The sequence below is a fragment of the Lampetra planeri genome, chromosome 4 (assembly GCF_965212315.1).
Source record: "Lampetra planeri chromosome 4, kcLamPlan1.2.h2, whole genome shotgun sequence".
Lineage (NCBI taxonomy): Eukaryota > Metazoa > Chordata > Hyperoartia > Petromyzontiformes > Petromyzontidae > Lampetra > Lampetra planeri.
The window spans coordinates 3171426-3192989 of record NC_136110.1 but is presented as its reverse complement, the minus strand read 5'-3'; the positions used below and the strand labels follow the sequence as shown (position 1 = coordinate 3192989).

General features: G+C 48.1%; 1 protein-coding gene across 8 annotated transcripts in view; it reads right to left on the bottom strand.

The window, feature by feature from the left end:
- The window catches only part of ATE1 (arginyltransferase 1), a 103345-nt gene that overhangs the window by 22263 nt on the left and 59518 nt on the right, over window positions 1-21564 (bottom strand). For 7 of the 8 annotated variants that reach the window (XM_078593046.1, XM_078593042.1, XM_078593045.1 and 4 more), the window contains one exon: window positions 7674-7794. In XM_078593046.1, coding sequence (XP_078449172.1) covers window positions 7674-7794 — 121 coding nt within the window. Of the gene's footprint in view, window positions 1-5177; window positions 7326-7673; window positions 7795-21564 lie in introns of those variants that run through there. The other variant, XM_078593043.1, reaches the window with a different exon arrangement.

Sequence of the window (21564 nt, the reverse complement as noted above, 5' to 3'; positions counted from 1 at the left end):
CCACAGCACCGGCATCAATAGCATGCGCTCTCTAGCATCAAGCTGTACAGCTCATACACAGACACGCCGTTGTCGGATCGCAAAGATCCAACGAGCGATGAAAATACGGTGCCCGCTTCACTCTCAACGCAATTAAGAATGCACGCATCACACACTGGGCGTTCTGACGCGGGATGAAATTATGTTGCGAGCCCTGCATTAACACGCACACGCTGGCACATTCCCCACGGCGTCTCTCCCACGTTTTCATCTTTCCCAGGCTCGTGCCGTCAAAACTGGCAAGCGACGGACTTGCCGCTGTGAGAGGCAGCATTAATTAGACGGCTTTGTGGGAAGTGTGGCCATGCGTGTTTCTCACTGCCTCCCACACCACCCCGAGCTCCTACACATCGCCGCCCATCACACGCGGCGGAGTGTCAACGACATGGCAGAAACCTTGCGCTCAGCCGGGAACGGGATCCCACCCCCCGCTCCCCCCCCCCCCCGCTCCCCCCACCGATCCCCCCCCCCTCTTCAAACACCCAAGCCACGAAATGCCAAGAGCAAGAGTACAAATCATAACTGGAGCTTCGGCGGAATATTCGGGTTACGGCAGGACACGCACAAGGACCGGCTGACGGAATTCTCACATTGCATTTTCATTCGACGACCTACTCAATTCTGCCTCGTAGTTTTGCCGAATGCTAATGAATGTTGGCAATAACGCGACGTTAGTCTGTGCGTGCAGCTGAACAAACGAAATACAGCCGGCTTAGTTTTTTTTGTGTGTATATATATACAGTTATTTGGTTCATTTATTCATTTAATATGTTCATTTTTTGGCTATTTCTACACCCCAATAACATTTTCCATATTTTATTGCTATTTCTCGGCAAAAAAAAGCTAAAGGGGAGAGGTGCAGCCACGCAATTTTGAAGGAGCTTCACTGCTGGCAGTGGGACCTCCACTTGGGGGAACTTCAGGCAGCCCCCCTCAATAGGAGAGTTATGCTTCTCTTTCACGCGGGGCGAGACGTATTGGAAGAGGTGAAAGTACACACATGTCACCCCACCGTACGCAACCCGCCAATCGACTGTGCTGTACCCGCGTATACAGACAGCTGGGTGGACGGGAACCGGGAGAGTAAGGAAACTTGGGTCGTTGCTACAACTGCCACGACCGGGAGTTCGAATCAGACCGGCGTCAGCGTGCTAAGGCACCAAGGCAGAGACCCCGCAATTATACGGTGCGAAAGAAGTCCAACGTACATACACATACATACTGTCCACAGATCAACCAAATAACGAACAAGATTGCGCGTATAAAAGCCCCAATAACTTTCCACGGATTTTAACACCAGCAAGCCAAAATGCATACGGATGAATCCCAAAGGGCAAAGGGATCTGGAGTGGAGATGGCAAGGCAACCGAACTGCATTCCACATTCACTCGCCGGTCCCTCAACCCGAGTCCAGAGCCCGGGTCTCATCCCCTTGGGGACATCAGAGCCGGCCCTGCATTTAATTGTTAGAAATCCTTGCAGGGGATCCGCCGCGCACTTAATTACGCCTGCCGTTTGATGCTCGCTGATGACGCCGCTCCCGAGCGCGGTGGGGCCTTGATAGCCGGTGATGCATGGCATGCGCAGGCTAAGTGAAAATAAACACAATTGCAAAGAGGCAATTCGTCCTCTCTGACACCGACAAGATAAAGGGCAGTGAGGCGCGGCCGAGTATATCCAATTGAAAGAGATACCGTCTTTAAAAAAAAAAACTTATCTCTCAACTCGCTATCCTTTCCTAAACCCAATTAGTGTCAAATTTCTGTTTCTTTTCCTTTTGGATGGGGTTCGTGGCTCAGCTCATCTTGTTAAGATTTTACGGGGTTTTTTTGACGCGTAGGCATCTTGGGATTTTTTTTTTAAGAAAACCTAAAAAACAAGAACAATTAATCCCAGAAAATAAAAATCAAACGTGCATGGTCTATCCATTGGGAACTGTGATGCACAAATCCATGTAGCTCCCGCACGCCAGCTCATCTCTTCCCCCCCATCGTTGTGGTGAACATCCTCTCAGGCCCATTCCCTTCTTTGGCTGCCACTGCATAATTCGTCTCCACCACCAGCCACCATTCATCCCTTCCAGCAACGTGTTCTGCCCATACGCACGTAATTATATCTTAACAGTCAATATGATGTCTCAAGCTTGCATTTGTTCTCTGATCCACGTGTTGCTCTTGTATGTTGCACTTCTTTCGCACCGTACGTAACCAACCGTACTAATCAGAAAGGACAACAAACTTGGTGTAATTCCGAGCATGCGCCGCTCTCCGTGCTTTTCCGTAAACCTTTCTGCTTTTGTTCCATTGTATTTGTCAATGGTCATGTTTCTGAGCCACATGTCAGAGCTGTTAATATGCTTTCAAGAAAACAAGAAAACTTTCTTTAACCACATTGGGTGCATAGCTTCCATTAACGAGTTCAGTTTTCCAAAAGCACCCACCTTTTTAGCCATGAAATTGTGGTCCCGGTATATACCCTCATTAATTTTCGTAAGTTTTTGCTCGTAAAAGTGTAAAATAAAATGTAACAAAAAATGCAGTTTCCAGTCGATTTTATTTTTGGCGTTTGACTAGATCTAGCGTTAGTGCATTAAACGAAAAAAAAATCTTCAACAGTAAAATGATTGTCCTGTTATGTTTGTTGCCACTGCAAAGCTAAACATTGTTGCCATGTGCGCAGCATGCACGGTTCTTCACGCGCACTCCGTGGCGTTGTGAAGGATCGCAGAGCTGGGCGTGTGACTCGAGAGAAAAAACAAATCCGTAACATTCCCAAAAGCAAGTCATAAATAAGACCCACGGTATAATTTGTACAAATTTGCCGGATTCGTACTTGCTGAAGCCAAAACAAGCCCATCAAGGCGCAATAAGCCTGATAAGAATCTGCTGAATTGAGCGCGACCAGCTCACTCGCAAATAAACAGAGGCGAGAGTGCAGGCAACGTACGAGCATGGGCAACGTATGCACATGCAAGAGCACTCCACAATGCGTGTAAGCAGGTTGAACTTCTTTCGCACCGTACGTAGCCAACTGTGCTAATCGGAGGTGTGCGATGGACAAAGGTGGCGTCAATGAGGCTATATCTCGGGGGTCATTCAAGCATTCAATTATTCCCTTTATTCGATTACAAATTAAATCACCAGGACCAGCCAATGTATATCCAGTGCTATATCAAGTACTTCCAATGCAGGCATCAATCCTCACTCAACTAAACTTTTAACTACTTTTTTTTTTATTTTACCAGGTAAGGCCCACTAAGCTATATAGCTCTTTTTCAGAAGCAACCTGGCCACAAATGATAGCTTATCATGTGGAAATGTATCGCAGCCAAATACTCGAAGGTACGTTTTCAGCATTGGAATGTTTTGGCCAATTCCAGTTGCATTGTAAGGAAACCAGAAAACCCGGTAAAAACCCGTGCAGAAAGGAGGAGACCCATACAAACCCAACACAGAAAAGTGCCCGAGTTGGGAATCGCACCCAGCCCCTTCTTGCTGTGAGAAACGCCACCCTGCCTGCCCAAAGCCAGCGCTGATATAATTCGAAGTTACCCAGAACTCCTTTCAAAAAGAGAGCCGTGGTCTCTTGTGCGCTCTTAACCTAGTTTTAAGTAAATGGAATCAATCCATCTATTTACTTGAAATTATATTTTAGCTTGTTCTATTGTGTGCAGCTATACGTATTTCAGCTTCATGGTAGAAATATTTCTTCTTCGGTTCACCAAAACTTTTTTGTTGTTGTTGCCTTTTCAGCAGATTTATCATTGCGGTGCATTCACAAGAAGTGGATTTTCTGTTAAAAGCTGGGAGAAAGTAGCCAACGGTGATGGCATTGTTATTATAGCAGTGGTTAAAGCTATTATTTAACAGAGGCCAGAACAAAAACGGACCAACGCGTATTACTGTATCTTTCTATTTATCTCTGACACGTTTTCTATAAAACAAACAGTTCGAATAATTTTTTTATCCTGCACACTTTAACGACGCACGGCACTCTCTTCGATAACGTTTCACCAAGTTATCTGCGGTCGCTTTGTTTAACGTCAAACAAAAAATGTCGATTGCACTTGAATCACAATGAGAGAACACACTGGGCACATTTATAACTTAAGCAAAAAATGTGTCCCAATAGAGAGATGTGGGGGGAGGGGGGGCGTGGGGGGGGTTCACAAGTTTTTTTCGAGCGCAGCTGAGCGGATCTGTGGCTTCGGCAGGTCTCGGAAGCTAAGCAAGCTTGAGCCTGGATGGTGTCTGGTCCAGCGGTCATCAACCTGCGGCACTTCACTGAGGACTTGCTTCGTCACACGTTATTTATTAAGGACCACGATCTCTCGTATGCACGTCCATTGCAGCTCTTGAAATATTGAGGGTTTTTTTAATTGAAAATTTTTTTAAATGACCACCAAGCATGGAATAAATGGTGGGAAGTAGAGAACAGCCCAGCAAAATGCAATGCAGCACTGTACTTCTATGCTCCCGCATCTACGCTCTCCGTGTTCACCAACCCGCAACGACCAGCGTGGCAAAATACGGTCACGGATACTCCTCTTGACCCACTAGGTGCGGGGTGGGAGGGCCTTCATCCAGCAGTAGATTGGCACGTGTGACAGAGAAGCTGTGCACTGTTACTATGGGGAGGCGCTCTGTATACCCCGGCTCTTGCGATCGCTCCCTACGGGAAGCCAGGCAACGTACGCAAGCGATCGCAATTTACAGGCGCCTTGGTATTCTTTTTCCACTTTTTTTTTGGAGGCGTTGCGAGGGCAAAGATACATGAAAAAAACATAACAACGACAATAAAAATGAAGAGTGATGAAGGCTCGGTCGGAAAAAATGTTGATTCGTATATGTTCCACGCTTTGCTTCATTAACTGCCGTATATTTCGACGTTGCCGAACTTTCCCTGCCCGTCGTTACTCTCCACCGGCTATTACGCACTTGAAACAAAACAAAAAAGGCCAATACTTTCCGTGCGATACGAGACCTTAAAGAGTACGGTGAAGTGCTACTGTGTATTCAAAACAAAACAAAAAACAGACCTGAACTCCTGACCCTTAAAAATGGAGCCCACAGGAGGCCCAGCCCAGGGTGGAACACCGCCACAGTTGCACATCTCACATTCGTGTTGTTCTATTGTACGGGGGGGGGGGGGGGGCCTTTGCCGGCTGTGCAGATAAAAAGAACATTCCCCTGGTCCTCCTCCCGCAGAATCCCATTCAAGGACTTCTCGTCGTTTTATCCCCCCCCTAGGACACGCTTCCTTACATCAATTCGTCGGGTGGCAGAGGACGATGCTCACGATGGCTTCTATCGAGCGGAGGACGACGAATTCGCAAACGAAGCGCCGATTCGTTTTTTTTTTCCTCTCTCTCTCATTAAAAAAAAGGCGAATAAAGTTGTCGCCTTTTTTTTTGCGGCGGCGAGGCCGGCGCGATGAACGGGGCCCTCAAAGGAGGCGACAGGAGGAGGGCGTCGCCGCCACCGCCGCCGCTCGTTTGAGCCGCTCTCATTAGGGCCGCGCCGTCTCGCCGGAGCTGACGTGACACAGGGGCCGTCATTGTAAGCGTCCCCAACTCTCCACGGGCCAAATTGAGCCAGCCTTCGGGCACAAAAGATCCACAAATAAATTGAGCGAGCTAATAAACATATAAATAAATAACCACTCCTTTTCGAGGGGGTACGCGGCGGAAGGGGGGGGGGGCTTCAATTTGGCGGCGGCGGCGCACGCTCGCGAGCGGATGGACGGAATAAATGTGCAACTATGAGATCGCACAATGAGGAGAGAGCAAACGGGCGGAGGGCGATGCTGGCGGAGGGCGAAACCAAAACCCGGGTTTGGCTCTTACTCAAACAGCAGACGGGGGACGGATGAGCCTTTATGTAAATGAAGCCAATAATTACCCGAATGCATGCCTGGCGGGATTAAAGCAAACAGAGAATGAAGTGGTGCCAGGGCTTTCCAGCTCCGTGAGTTTTCTCCAAATAGGCGACTTAATTTCTCAACGCCTAAGCCGGTCCTCTCCCCCCCACCACGCCACCTTCAGTTCACACCGATTCCCACATTACCGGGGCAGCGGCGGGCGCATTCACGCGCGCGTGTGAAGCACTGATCCCGATTACGCCCACAGCTCGCCCGGCCTCCCAAAGCTCCGTAATCTCCAGAGAGCCAAAGGGGAGCTCCGACGTGGGCCGCCGCGCAACTCCCATGCCCCCGAGTGCCACTCCGATTATTCCGTTAAGCGCACACACACGGTCGCGCGTTCAATCGCGGGGCTCCCCGTCGCACAACGGGCCCCGAGATGCCTTTATTCGCCATCGGAAGTTTGGCAGAACCAAAGCTAGAACTAATTGAAGTCAAGGCAGATGTAATGGGCGTACGTTATCAATTATCGATGGAGAATTTGCTGCCAGGGGGCAACGGGGTCCAGCAAGTATCGCGCATTCCGCACTCACAAAGTACAGGTTTTGCTCGCGCACACAGACACAAGAAACTTGAAAAATTTTCTTTACATATATATACATACACACACACTCGACCCCCCTCCTAATAGATATTTAAGATAATATTTTAAAATGTATACATTCATTGGAAGAAAACTATTAGTGTGAAAGCTTAAAATGCATTTTTTTTATTGCAACATCAAAAGGGTGCGGCTTCCGTCACATGTTTCCCTGCGCGCAAATTTGTATAACCTCAGCAAAATAAAACTGACACGCATTGTAAATGAGGTGTCATATACGAATCTTTGCGATGGGGTTTGACAGGCCGTTAAATAGGCGAGCCTCTACATCTACAGACATTTGTCAAAGCCTTAACAGACTGTAGGGACAAGTGCTGTTAGCGAGCACCTATGAAGGCCGGAACGGTACACGAGGGGGTGGGTGGCCAGCACCACGCCCGGCCGCCTTTGTCTCCCCAGTGGTGATGTTTACACACCACACCAGGTACTCATTTGAGGCCGAGTCGACCTAGGGGAGGCCCAGGACCGGTTCAGATAATTGTCACTGGTGTTGGCCATGAACGGGAATCGAACCCGGGTCGCCGGATTTATAGCGCAGCGCGCTAACCGCTACACTACCGCTCCCCGCATAGCAGTACAATACAAACATTTATTTTCATGCATTTCGCTCAGATGCTCACCATGTAGCTCCACAGCCTATACCAGCTGCTACACATGATGGTCGCCCACTCCAGCACTATCGAGGCTCAACCTCTGCTTAGCTTCTGAGAACAGCTGAGATCAGGTGCATTCTGGGTGATTCTGATGTAGGCTATTGGTGTGAAGCCTTCGATCCAGCAAAAATACAAACACGCAGACATATTTAAAGTCAAGAAATATAAATATACACAGAGCATATATACATGCATAAATAAAGAGAATGATAGGCCCGATAAGATATCCAGGCAGACTCAGAGGAGTTGGGGCCCTTGTAAGCAGAGTGGGAGAGAGATGGTTATTCTACCACATTCGCCAATCAGCCTGTGACGACACACGAGGGCCAGATATCGAACATCTGTCTTGGCACGGATCCTCGGTTGCGATCGAGGCACGATTGCCACCGAGGATCTTACCGCCCCGTGCGTGGTGCTACTCAGTTGCGTGCGCGTGTGTACGAACGTGTGCGCGTGCGTACCTGCGCTGGCGTCCGCGTTGAGCCGCGAGTATTTATTGACGTCAAGCTTGGGCAGGCATTGCGGCGCAGGGATCCAGGAGTACGTCTCCGGGCACAGCAGGTCAGCTGGGCCATATTGGGCCTGCGAAACATCGCGAGACAAACAAACGTTTATAAACAAAACCTGACGGCCCATCATCATCCTATTTACAACGTTTACCGTTGCTGCTACTAAATCAGTTCGCGTGTAGAGGAGAAGTAAATTATTGCGTCGCAGAATCGTGAGAGGTGGCGCCGGATTGGGGAGGCCTTTGTCCAGCAGTGGATTGACCATGGATGATGATGATGATGATGTCCTTGATTACTGCGTAGGTTTTTTGGCGGTTGCGCCGATGCGTTTTCACGATGCACCACGTGTTGTCCGACGTTTTGCTCCATGAGCTCGGAGCTTCTTCAGTTCCCAAGGAGAGCTAAACAGTTACCTTCATCAGGCATGTCGTCGGGAAAAGCGCCACTGTTCATCAATATATTCATGGTGGCAGCCTCAAGCACATCGAGGAATTTTATTTAATACGTTTTTAAGCAATGTTTTATTTCTTGTCGGAAAACTTATTTGCACCAGAAAATTGAAGGAGCTTCACCCTGGGCGTGTTCACTCCAGCGGCGTTTGTTTTGTAAAGGTGGGGATGGTGGCGAGGGGGGTAATGTGAAATACATTTTTAAAAACTGTAATTACATTTTTTATATTGATTCATGCGCTTTTCAGACTCAACTTTAATATCTTGGGCCACTTGCTGCCCTGCCCAAACATGGTACTGAAATCCACAGCATTGCAATTTTCATCAACATTGTTGTGCCCACCGCACCGGTCTCCTCCACACCAACACATTGCAAGTTTCCATAGCAAAAAAGATAAACATCCACGGTGCATTGTGTCAACAAGCAGAATGTCATTATGCCCTAATGCAGTAGTAATGTATCAAGCAAGGACTGGGTACCCTTCCGCAGTCCACGCAAAATAGCCCAAGGACAGCAACAAAGCGTTTCTCATGCGAAGCCAAAACAGACTTCGTTGCGCTCGCTACACGAGACGACCGTGCCGGAAATCAATTCGTCAAACTTTCTTCACACTGGCCGCGACGACCACGACAAGGATCTGACACAGGGCGCATAAATAAAGAGGCTCCAATTTGCAGAACTAGCGGCAGCCTCGAAGGCCGTAATGCGTGGGCCGCGGTGACTTGTTCTCCTCTCCCAGCCATAATGAATTCCCACGTAGCGAGACGAAGACGATGACGGCGTGTGAACTGCAGTGGGGTTTAATGATTGACTCATCAGAGGGAGTCAGCGCAATCGTGGGCGGCGTGATTGAGTGGGCGGGCTTGCATGGGCACGCAGGCGGGGGAGGACCCTCGCCCGCCCGTACCCCGGGGGTCACGCTCACCCAGGGGTCACGCTCACCGTTCACAGGCTTCCCCTCCACCCCCACAACCGAGACATAGATCGCAACGCGGGCAGCTCTCGGATGTGTTATCGGGTTTGTACCGTGCGACGGCACGATGTACGACGTTTTCGCTCCACGCGCTGGCAGCTTCTTCAGGAAATGAATGAACCATAATCAATCGAATCAGTCTTTATTTCACGCGGCCAATATCGCCTTCAACAAAGGAGACAACAGCGCACATTGCAGAACAATGGGAGCAGTACAGGGGGGCATAGAGCAAAAGGAATGAAGAAAGAAACCCACCACGACCTCAGCCGCTTCTCCCTCGATTAGACAGCACTGCCTGCTGCTGCTGCTGCTGGAGTTGGATGGAGCAGCTGATGAAGCAGCCCGTAAACAAATCAGAGAGCTATATAGCAACAACCGCACAAACCTGCATAGTCGTAACGGCACAGGCAGTCACGAGCCTCAAGCGGAGTGAGCTGGCGGACTCAGCATGCTCACCAATGATTGCACGAAAACCAATCACATTCAATTTAGTTCTGCATTTAAATTGCCTAATTTCCAGCTCTCGAAATTAAATATATTGGTTTGACTGGCATATGCATTTCTCTGCGTGGCAGGGCACGTGATAAAAATGCTGCCCCTTAAATGTTCTGGCCAGAGGTAGCATTGTGATATCCGCCTGCATGGGGCATTGTCTAACACTGCTGTGACTGCAAGAGATCACAGTGATAATTCGTCTCATGTCGTGACAGGGGGATGGCTCCATCGGGATGTAATTGCAGAACAAAATATATAATTTTAAAAAATCAGTCACGCATAGCCATATCCCACGTGCAAGCAATTATATAATGCAGACGAGCCCTAAGGGCTGATCTGCCCTATGGGCGAGCAGGGCATACAGAACTGCCACTGGCTTAAGCAGTTGCACTCAAACCTGCCCCGTGGCTCAACAGCCGCAGTGGACCTGCCAGTCAACCAGGGGTTCCCATGCAATCCCAATCCTCCCCGCACTACTTCCCCCCCACTCCCCTCCAGCCTCCCATGTCCCCCACGCTCTGCGCCCAAACCCTCCCTCATCCTTCTGCCACTTCAGCCACTTTTAATGAAGTTAGTTTCAGGTTACCCGGACGAGACGCCTCGTCCGCGCTCGCAGCACAACAATATTAAAAGTCCTGTGGCGGGCTTCTCACACGCGGCACATAACTCTTCACTACCCGAAGTGTCAAACACCGGCGTGTAATTCATCATTGGCTCATGCGCATGAAGTGATTCTTTCGCGCCAAACTTATACACATATAAAACATAACGTCGGGCATTTGTGCATTTGCGTGTGTGTCGGCTCTGCCCGCCCGACGTGTACTCTTGAACTGGTCCATGCTGGTGAATGATGATGCAAACAATCGTTTGCCAAAGATAAGCAAAGCAACCGACATAAATGAGCTGTGTATAGCAACTGAGTGAGCAATGGCCTCATAAAGTCATCTGGATCTACCAAGGATCAGGACGATGCAGATAATTACGATGTTTAGCTCACGTTGTTCTTATGGGTGGACTACTCAAGGGGCGGGGGGGGTTTCAGTGGAAATATTCTGGGGCTGCGAAGACCAACTTGTGATATCGTAGCTCAACAATAGAGCTGTGTTACCAAACACGCTCCGGTCCTCCATGACTGAGAAGCTTCCGCATTGACCGACCCTCACGGCGAAAACTGTGCGGTGATGCCGAGAGAAAAGAAAAACGTTCGTTCTTCCGTTATGCCCGCAGATCTCACCCGCTCAGCAAGGTAAATAACTAAATAAATGCTGCCTGCATGATTTACACCAAATTTCCTGTACCAGGGACACAACTGTCAATTGCGTTCTCGCGTGGTTTTACTCAGCCTCTGACAAACACAGAAACCAGGCCATTAGCGGTGTTTATTTTAAAACACACAAATGGCGGACAACCTCACGGAGCCACACGCACGGTGTCGCGCCATTCAACGCCACGACCCGAGCACGCTCGTATTGCAGATTTCCCAAAAAGAAAAAACGGCGCGTGCCGCATCGGAGTGACACTAAGCAAAACAAACGGCGCAACCAAGGCCTGTTCGCTCGCCTAAAATCCTGTCGCTTGCAATCCAGAATGGACTCTGTCACTGTTAACATTTGCCAAGTTAAATTTGCCTTAATGTCTGCCAGGTGTTAGTAAATGCATTAGTTCTCAGTCACGGCACTCTGGTCAAGCTAACAAGCAGCGACATTTACGGGGGGGTGGGGGGGGGGGCACAATAAAAAAAATATTAACTTGAATAAACGACGCAAATATTTGAAACATTTTTCTCAAAAAAAGTTGATCTTTTTTTGCAAATAATTGCCCTTCTTGAGGTAAAAGGAGGCAATACTTGAGAGGAATTACCTTCCTTTGCCCACTTTATACATGTAACCTCTCAATTAACACCACGTTTATTTTGTTTAACCAGCTGAAAACTCAAGAGACCATAATAGTGTAATTTGCTAGAATCACCTGGGGCATTCGTCTTCCAGTAGGGGGTGGTGATTGCTACGTGTAATCCCAATTGACCAATTTGTGGGCAATTTCAAATTCGGCAAATTTGTACCCCGACGCTCGCTCTTGAGAATGTCGTCGGGGATCTTTACCGTCCGCTGTGAAGCAAGATGGCTCGTTATTATTATTATGGCAATGCATTGGCATTGTTAATCAGGGCGGCCACTGGCTTCGAACTGTGAACTTCTGCAACAAACGGCGAAGGGCGCTGCCGCTGGGCTGCCACGTCACCGCCCGAAGCGTGAGCGAGAGTCCAACGCGCACGCCAAATTTACTATTGCTTTGTGCCGAGTGAATTGGTGACTAAGCTGTGACCATCGTAATCGGCGCTTATGCGATTCGCTTGTAATACTGTGGAACCCACGGTATTTTTCCACAAGTTTTGCCCCCCCCCCCCCAGCCTTTTTGGATGCAATCTCCGATGAGCTGGATCAGCTCCCTACTGTGGGCATCCCAAAAAATGGGTTGGCAGGCTACTAGGGCCATACAACAATTGAGGAGTCCATCGTTAATAAAATCCTACAAGCGTGATGTGCGTACTTAATCGTGCACGTGAGCATCAGTTGAAGTGTCTGAAATAAGCGTTTGAAATCGTGGAACTGTCCAATGGCATCTCATTCAACGATGAAACGCCACCTTTGTCCACACAGCCAGACGTTTAGAGAAACAGCTGTACGGGGGCCTATGAGGCATTATCACGGCTGTGAGCAGCCTAGGAGGCATAACGCCTCAACGGGTTGCAGACCGGGCAACTTTATGGCTTTCGTTTCACTATTCATGTCCTTCCGACGCTCGCCGCACTCAAAGGAAATGGGGAAAAGACTTTCCAGGCACGTGCGCTGCGGCGCGCTGCGTTCAACGAAAAATAATCCGATTGTGTTTGCTCAAAATACAATTTGAGCACAAAGCATCCTGTCCACATGGGCCCACATTACGCTTGAGTCAACACACGCGGCATGGGCCCGCAGATTCGTCCTCACGCGCGAAGGTATGCGAGGCTCATACCTGCACGCAGACAACAATAAACGCGTCCACTGAGACCACAAACCACGATGGTCTCCTCTCCAAATCAGATGCACTTTAAAAAAAATTGAAAACGCAATTGACATGAAAAGTATAAAAAGAAGACAAGGATGACATTTTTAAATATGAATGGAAAAAAACGCGGAACAAAAGCATGTTGAACAATACAGAAATAAAGCTTTTACATGGCTCAGCAACAGAATGAGTGCCCAGATTAGACAGCATTCATTAATTTATTCATCCGTAAAAAAAATGCCTTTTTTTGCAGTGTGGAAATAACTGCATCGCATACCAGGCTATGGTTTTTTTTCAACGCTTTGTTGAAAACAAAGCATTAAAATGTAATGTTTGCATTATGCACGCGGTACACATTACTCGCAATGCATCGCAACAAAAATTGGTCGGCAATTACACGAGAGCGTGACAGTTGCCCGCCACCTCTTTAAAACTGTGTTTTGCTTTCACCAAGACGTTTTAATTTAAAATCTTTGAAACCGAAGATGAGTGTCTATCTGCCGCCCACCTCTCCAGCCACACCGTGTTTGCTTGTAAAGTTACCCAGGTCAGCCTGGCCACGCAGGGTTTATTTACTTTGCCCCGGCTTTGCCGCCAGTGTCTGACGGCGGCGCGCACGTCTGTCTGCGAGCGCTTACGCATGTGCCCAGCGTGTGAGCGGCAGTACGCGCAAACGCGTGGGTAATCACGCGTGCGTGTTTGTGCAGCCCGCGCGTGTGTCATACCACCGCGTGGTTACGCGTGCGTGCACTCGCGGTCTAGTATTTGCATGCACGAGCCTCTGCGAGACCGCAAGTCACGAGTGATGTAATTGCAGGCCCCTTGTGGGCTTACGCCGGCGTAATCTACAGGTGCCTTCCATGACGATGGGGCTGTGTAAATGGGACAGGTGTTAGGCAGACCGGTCACTCCGCCACATAGAGACTGCATTACATCCACCTACATTACACCCACGACTGCATGAGGCTTTGGCGGATGATGTCAGGAGATGGTTGTGGGTTTTTTTTCACCACTCATGCACATGGAGTTTGCAGCTTCCGAAATGTATGCATGTATGTAGAACTTATTTTGCACCGTACGTAGCCAACCATGCTAATTGGAGGAAATTTGGTGAATTTCAGGCTATAAAATCTGATAAAAATCGATTAGCCAAATTTGCACGTTCCTCCTGGTATAATTTATCCGTCAAAATTTTTGTCTTCCGTTCGCACACGTGACCGTCGCCAAATCGTCGGCAAAACACTCACTCCCTCGCAGATTCCCCGACACACGGGGCAATGCACCGTTAATGGTGCCAAATGGGAACCAATTTTTAATTACAACCCAATCAGGAAAAAAATTATGAGAACAGCCTTGAGAAAATTGCTTGCCACCCAAACAGAACGTGCGACTGCACCGCAAACCGAGAAATTTGGCAGGATCGAATATATAATTGAAAGGAGAGAAAAAGGACCAACCACACCAAAGAGATTAAAATTTAAAGGCACTCAGGAATTCACCAGTCCTCCCGAGACCTTAAGCGGTAATAGGAGGAAGGTGTTCTGGCAATGTTTCCCTAAAGGCTCGTTCAGCGTTGAACGATTCCTGAACGTGCGCCCAAAGCCACACACAGGTATGCTTGATTGTGCGGTCTTCCTAAACCCATCAATTGCATTCAACGCGACCCTCATGGTAACATTCGAATGGGCCACATATTAATTATTCAATGACCACAATATTACTTTGCTGTTTGCGTCGCGGCCTATGTAAGCACGATGATAAATACGATAGGCATTGTATAAAGTCTGTACCATCGCAGAACACATATGAAGGAGCTTAAAAAAATAAATTTGAAAAAGCTCATCTTATATCAAGCACATTTGCTTAGTTATTTAGGTATACCATGACAAGCAGGATAGACATAGTGAATATGTTCTGAGATTAAATGCAGAAACTGAAAATATATATTAATTTAATGGACTTAAAATGATCTGACTTCCTTCTTTGACCTTATAAGCATTTCTGTGGGTAATTAGCAGGGCAATAATGACTCAGACATACCGCAAATATATATTTTTCTGCACCAGTCACAAAGGTTACTGGAATTGTGAAATAATCCCAAAGGCAGGCAAGCCGGCATTCCCACTTTTCTCGTGCGATTTCACAAAGACATTACGTCATGCGTAATAGCCAGACGCTACGGGCTAAGGGAGACTGCCGTTCTCTCCCTGCGCTGCGCAGTTTCCACTTTATACTGTCGCGTGAAGGCGTGCCCTTGAAATGTCCTTGAAATATCATAGGCACAGTGAAGGGCGCCACGGTGGCGAGATGTTAACTACCTCGTCCGGTATGCAGGAGGTTGTGGGTTTGATCCTGACCCTGACGCTTGTATATTTGGAGTTTGCATGTTCTCCCTGCGATCGTGTGGATTGTTCTCCGAGCCCTCCGGTTTTTCCCTCTAGATTTAGAAACATGCGTTCAGAGTTTTTAGCTGCTATAAATTAACACGCGATAAGCCACTTCGTTGAGCTATTATCTGTGGCCATACAGCTCAGGGGGGGGGGGTTATCTGGTAAAATAAATTGTATTTTATTATGTTTAATTTTTATTATTTTATAATTTCCCTTCTACGTGACTTTACTGAAAGAACCAAGAAGATGAGTCCCTGCAGTCACGAAAGCTTTAAATCGAAAAATAAAAATAGTAAAAAAATAAAAACCTTAAACCCGACATGACAAGCATCCTGCAGTGAAGGTGCTGCAGCAGTGGTTGAGAATTGACTGTGGGATACTGATAAAGGCTTGGAGAAATGTCCCAGGCCAGGAGGGACTGACAAACAATTAAAGGAGAACCTTCAACGGGATGCGGCACACAGGGAGAAGTCTATCTGTATAATGAAACACTCCACGTGATGAGACCTGTCAGTGCGCAAAGGAAACAGTCTTGGCAACACGAGATGAGAACACGCACGTGCAATTGTATGAAAATTTTAAGCGAAGACCCGTGACATCATTGCACGGGTGTGCCACAGTGTTCTCGTGCAAATGCAAAAATCGGAGAAAGAAAAAAAAATCCACATCTTGTGCAATATTGACAAATGCCCCCCTTTGTCTCATCTGCTAGCTACCAGCTCCCCATGGGCAAAATAAACATTGTATGGTAATTGCTCCAACGTGGGTAGACGTACGGATACTTCAGTAAAATTTGCACCGCGCGTGAGACAGCCTCGTGATGGTTCAGCCAAGGCGCGTGGCAAAGATGAAAAGGTGCTCGGCTCGCAGAGGAGCGTGCAATTCGGCGTGTCGCCAGCAGCCTTCCTCAGCGAGCACTGCGTTCTCCACCGCCGTTGGTTAAATATAACCACGGTGGAATCGCCGCAGGAGCAGCCGAGGCGCTCCGACGTTGCGTAGCGCGAGCGTTCCCGTGAAGCTACCGCGGACACACGCCGAGAGCCCGAGGCTGCCGGTCAACGACGGTCGCAAGGTTTTAACATCTGAGACGAAATTCGCCGTGGAGTTAAAGAGTTCCTTCCATACACGCACGCGCGGTTCAATAACGAACGTTTCCATGAAAATACAAACCGAGCGTCGCGCTAAGTCAAAGGATTCGGAGGAAGAAAAAAACATACCCTTGATGATGCTGCGGCCTGGCACTTGTTCCTAGGTCTGAAGCACAAACGCAGCATGGGTGGTCGGTACTACGCTAGACTGCTCGCTTGTTGCATAAGTGTTTACAAATGCGGAGAGGATGGGGTCATGAGGAGCAAATCATTTTTTTTTGTAGAGGGGAAAAGATAGGACCTCAAATTGTAACAATTGAGCCTTTCTCATCTGGGGAATTTCGCACATAAGGTCAATGCATTACTTTCCAGGGAAGATGCATGCTCCCGTATCATCAATGTAAGGCCTTTCCATCAATGCACTGCTGAATGCAAGTCGCCACCATCACCTTTCGGTCATGGGGATTATTTGACCATACTTCACCATGGTGGTCAGTCCGAAGTTTGTGAAGGAGTGGAGGCCCAAGATTGGTCCAGATATCGCTTGCCACTGATGTCAGCCCTTGGCTAGGAATACAACCCAAATGCAGTAAACATTAACAAGAATACTGTCATTTTAACCTAATCAAACGCACTAACATTAACCGTGAAATTATCGACCTGCAAACAAATGCGCACACTACTATCGTAGTAGATGCGGGACTTGTTTATGGTGGGTGCTGCCACGGTGCCAGGGTTGGCACGCCAGAGTTGCACTGCAGAGGTCGCCGGTTCGATCTCCTGCCTCTGTGCCGCCAGCAGTATAAATAGATGGGTACCTAACGGTCGATGGGAAGGTCACGTGGTGTGCTGGGGTAAAGTGTGGGTACTCCCACCTCTGTCAAGATTGTCTGTGCCAGCGTGAAAGATTCGGCCAAAATCCGCTCTGGAGGTGGGCTCTGTGGAGCTCCGCGTAGTGCACCTTGACCACTCGGGGCTGACCTCTGTGCCACTTAACGCGATGCCACGATTCAGGAGCACTGGCCAACGCGCGAACAGAGGGCAGGTCTGCACGAGCGACCTCGCGAGAGCGGTGCGCGCGCGATGTAGGCAAGTAATCGTCGTGAGAATGTCGTTTGATTGGCCCGCGCACCGACGCTTGGTATTTTTGCCTGCGTGACGGACGCGCGGCCGTATAACGTGCTCCGCTGCAAAAGCTGCTGCAGGTGCACGACGCACGACCTGCAGCGGCAGCATCGAACCACGCGCACGCCGCGCACAGCCACCGCCGCAGAGAAAGTTGAGTTGCCTTCATCGAAACGGCAAAAGCCAATGTGTTCACACAGCCCCTGTGTCCGTCCGCTGCTGGACGGGGGCCTCCCCATGCCGTGTGAGACACTTGGGGGTTACTTGGCAACAATTCGCCAAAATTGATCTGCGTGGGTTTGGTGAAGGCACGGGAGCCATCATCGTGAAATCGGAGGAGGACACTACAACGACGAATTTTGCTGCACTGCCCTATAACCGCCCACCAAACTGTCCCACTTACTCAAGAACTATCCAGGCTTAACCCTGCTTAGCTTCCGGGGATCTGATGTGATCGGCGCATACTGTGTGGTTTGGTCTCCTGCTGATACATGGAGAACGATAATTCCCTGTCTAAGCCAAGCACGGTTGGGGTTTAAAATATGCTTCTTTTTTGTTGTAAATCACATGGTCAGCAAGACATTTGTTTCACAGAGAGGGCTAACGAAGGTCATATTTGTTGTCAGTTTGAATGTTTTTGTAATATCATGTTTATTCGATTACAAATTAAATCACCAGGACCAGCCAATGTATACACAGTGCCCTATCAAGTACTTCCCATGCAGGCATCAACCCTCACTCAACTAAACTTTTAACGATTTTTTTTTTATTTTACCAGGTAAGGTTCACCGAGCGATAGAGCTCTTTTTCACAAGGGACCCGGCCACAAATGATAGCTCAACGAAGTGGCTTATCATTTGTAAACATATATCAGCTAAATACTCTCAACGCGTGTTCCTAAACCTGGAAGGAAATATCCGGACGACCCGGAGAAAAATCCACGCAACCACAGGGAGAGAGACACACAAACGCCACATGTACAGCAGGCCTCACAGGGTCAGGATCGAATCCACGGTGCCTCCTGCATACCAGTCGAGGGAGTTAACATCTCGCCACCGTCATAGTCCCAGTCGTACGATGCCACAGTCCATCCCACAGCCGCACGTGAACTGATCTCAGTGCTCTATCTGTGTGATGGGGTGTTCTCTGTGACGTGTTTGCTCTCCTTTGGCTACCATTGCGTTGACCAATCTGATCCATTGCCCATCGTCAGCCACTCTTTCCAGCGATCCGTTTAGCCCGAGCATAACTTACTCCTCTTCAGCCAATACAACGTATCTGGTTTGTGCATGTAGAATGAAAACTCAATGCCACCCTTTGTATTTCAAATTCTTCTTCTCGTTATGGCTCTCTTATTGCGAATTGCGTTCCGCGTAGAGAACTGCCGGGACCCACATGCACTCGCACTGACAACGCTGATAAATCGTTGAGCTGACGCACACGTGGCCAAGATTACAAGTCTGCATTTGCCGAATGGGCAGGTTCTTTTATATTGATTTTTTTTTACAATCGGTCTGTTGGTGTGATGAAATAACTTTCGGTGTTTCTACCTTCATTTGTCATTTTGTAATGTGACATTAACTGGCTTCTGTACAAGACAAAAAAACAAAGCACACGTGTTACAAAACAAACAATAATCCCTTAAACGTGGACGCGAAGTGCACGTTTCGTTTCACTGTGCGGCTTGTTTTTTTTTTAATATCAAATAAAGGGAAACCAAATGCTACTGGTATTGATTTAAATAAATAAATGGTACAGAAATACTCAAGTCAAGTGGAATAAAGGAAGTTGTCAAAACCCGGTCGCGAATAAAATTATTAAGAAACACATTTGCCAGCGACGCAAAGTGCCCACCTCTAGCCGGTCTACATTTGGGCGCAGTGCAAAATGAGTCGATACGGCCCCAGGTATATTATTATTATTATGTTCAAAAAGAACGCGAGTGGCACAAAATAAAACACAGCTTTCAAAACACCCTGAAACTTGAATGCACGGCTGTTTGTGCATGCACTTCGCATGCACGCGCACGCACACACGCGCGCGCGCGAGCGAGCATTGGAAAAGGTATTGGAAAAACACACGCGTTTCACATTACTCATATTGCAAACAATATTCATTTCACACGAACACAATTTGGCTTTTGTTGTTTTATAAACTAACAAGTGAGGGCGCGTTTTCCCGCGCGCAGGATAAGAGGCACGTAACGTTGCTCATAGCCCCTTATTCAGATATAAAAACCCAAAGAGAAACGTTGTAACTGGCGTCTGTTTTCGTAACGACGTCTCTGACAGTTTCACCAGGCGCCCAACTGTCAGAGACCAAAAAGGAGGTTGAAGAAGAATTGCGTCTTCAAATTATCATGCAAATAAGCTTGACGCACACCTGCGAGAAGAGAGGGTCTGTTCACCAAATCTACTAAGTTTAAATATTGACCAAAACAACAACAAAAAAACAGCTTATCAAGCGAACACAAGAAGCTGTCACCAAACATCTCTGCCGGGGCTCTCTAAAACTCATTACTTGGCGATCAGCTTATCGGAACAACAACGTTGCCGGCTCTGTGTTATCTCTGAAATAATAACAACCGCTCTGATAAAAAAAAATCTGGTTTTTTTTTAAAGCGCACAAAGGGCTGACCACTACTTGGCAATGTTCCCACAGCCCAGGACGGTGCAAAGCAGCTGGGCATTACGAGCTCTTCTGAGATCCTAAAGATAGTAATCCTTTCTCCGTGCCCAAGAGAACTTTCACTTTAAGCCACACATTCAGATATTGCCACTTGTTACGCACAACACATCTCATAGTCCTCTATTATGGACATCTCATAGAGTTGATGAAAATGCCCGTGCTTCAAAGGGGAAAAGAAGAGCAACGGAAAAGGACAATTCGCCAAAACCTTTCATCACACGGACACGTTCGCACTCACAAGTTCGTCGCGAGATGCGGTTGGTATTTAGACGATATACGAATCCACACAAACTAGATAAATCAGCCCGCGTGAAGGTGCTGGGTGGATTAATACATCGCACGATCGTGATTGGTGGCGGCAACTTGGGGAGACATTAATCCAGCAGTGGATTGACCATATCAGCTACTGCTGCTGATGATGAATCCAATTGTAGTGTATTGTACAACAACCTCCCAACTGGGGTTCACGAGACCTGACACCGGAGTCGAGAGACAGTGCCAGGCAATGCCAGATTTGCAGAAGTCCTGTAAACCCACCGTGGAAGCAATGCCAGGTGCAAAAAATGAATGGCAGCGCTCAAGTTTTAGCTCCGGCACAAATTGCAATTTGAATTCATAATGGAAGCATTGTACCGATTCCGCAGCCTCTCCGAATAATAAAATGTCTTAGTCTAAATTACGCGAACCATTTGCGACAGCCATTTGGGTTAACAGAAATGTTGAAATAAATAGAAGTCAACGGAGGGAACGTGGATTTCCCCAGTAATTGCCACTATAAATACTCATCATCATCATGAGCTGCAGCAGCAACAGTAATGATTTACTCACTACTGGATGAAGACCTCCACCCCACCCTGCCCCCACAAAGGTTAGTTGTAAATACTCATATATAAATATTAACTGCAGTGATTTCAAATTCCAAAGCTAGACTTGCAGTCTGAAATTTTCGGTTTTGACACAAATCCAGAAGAAATAAGAAATAAAACGAGGAAGCAATTTCGCCGAGAAGGCATCTGCGTGCACGTGGGCTACCTCCTGAGAGACGCGAGCAAGGCAGCCAGACACCGAGGGCATCACCCTTCGCCCAGGCCTGCCACATTTCTGGGTCTCAACTCTGGCCCGTCAGCAGAGAGCCGAGGTCAAAGGGCACACCCGTACCTGGCAAAAATTGCGGGCTGCTCTCACCCCCCCCGCACACGCCCACCCCTCCACCCACCAACCCACAGCAGATTTTCACGCAAAATTAGCTCACCCCTGCAATCTAGCATGCAATCTAATTCCATGGGCCAACCGAGCGAACCTGAATCGATAGCTTTTTTTCCAATTGTTGGGTCGTGCGCACAACACCCCATTCATAAAACTGCACATGCAGGCCACGGACGGGCAAGCTGCGGCTCAGCGTCGATGGAGACTGAGTGCTGGACGATCTGTAGCTTTGTCTGGCTGGTGTATCACTGGGCAGAGGGGGCGGTGTAGCCCCAGCAAAAAGCTTGCCCACGCCACCAGTGGGAGACAGACCTCCTCTAGATAGTGTTTCGCCTAACTCTGCCATGCTGACCAAATGCCTCGGAAGAGCTGGGAGTAAC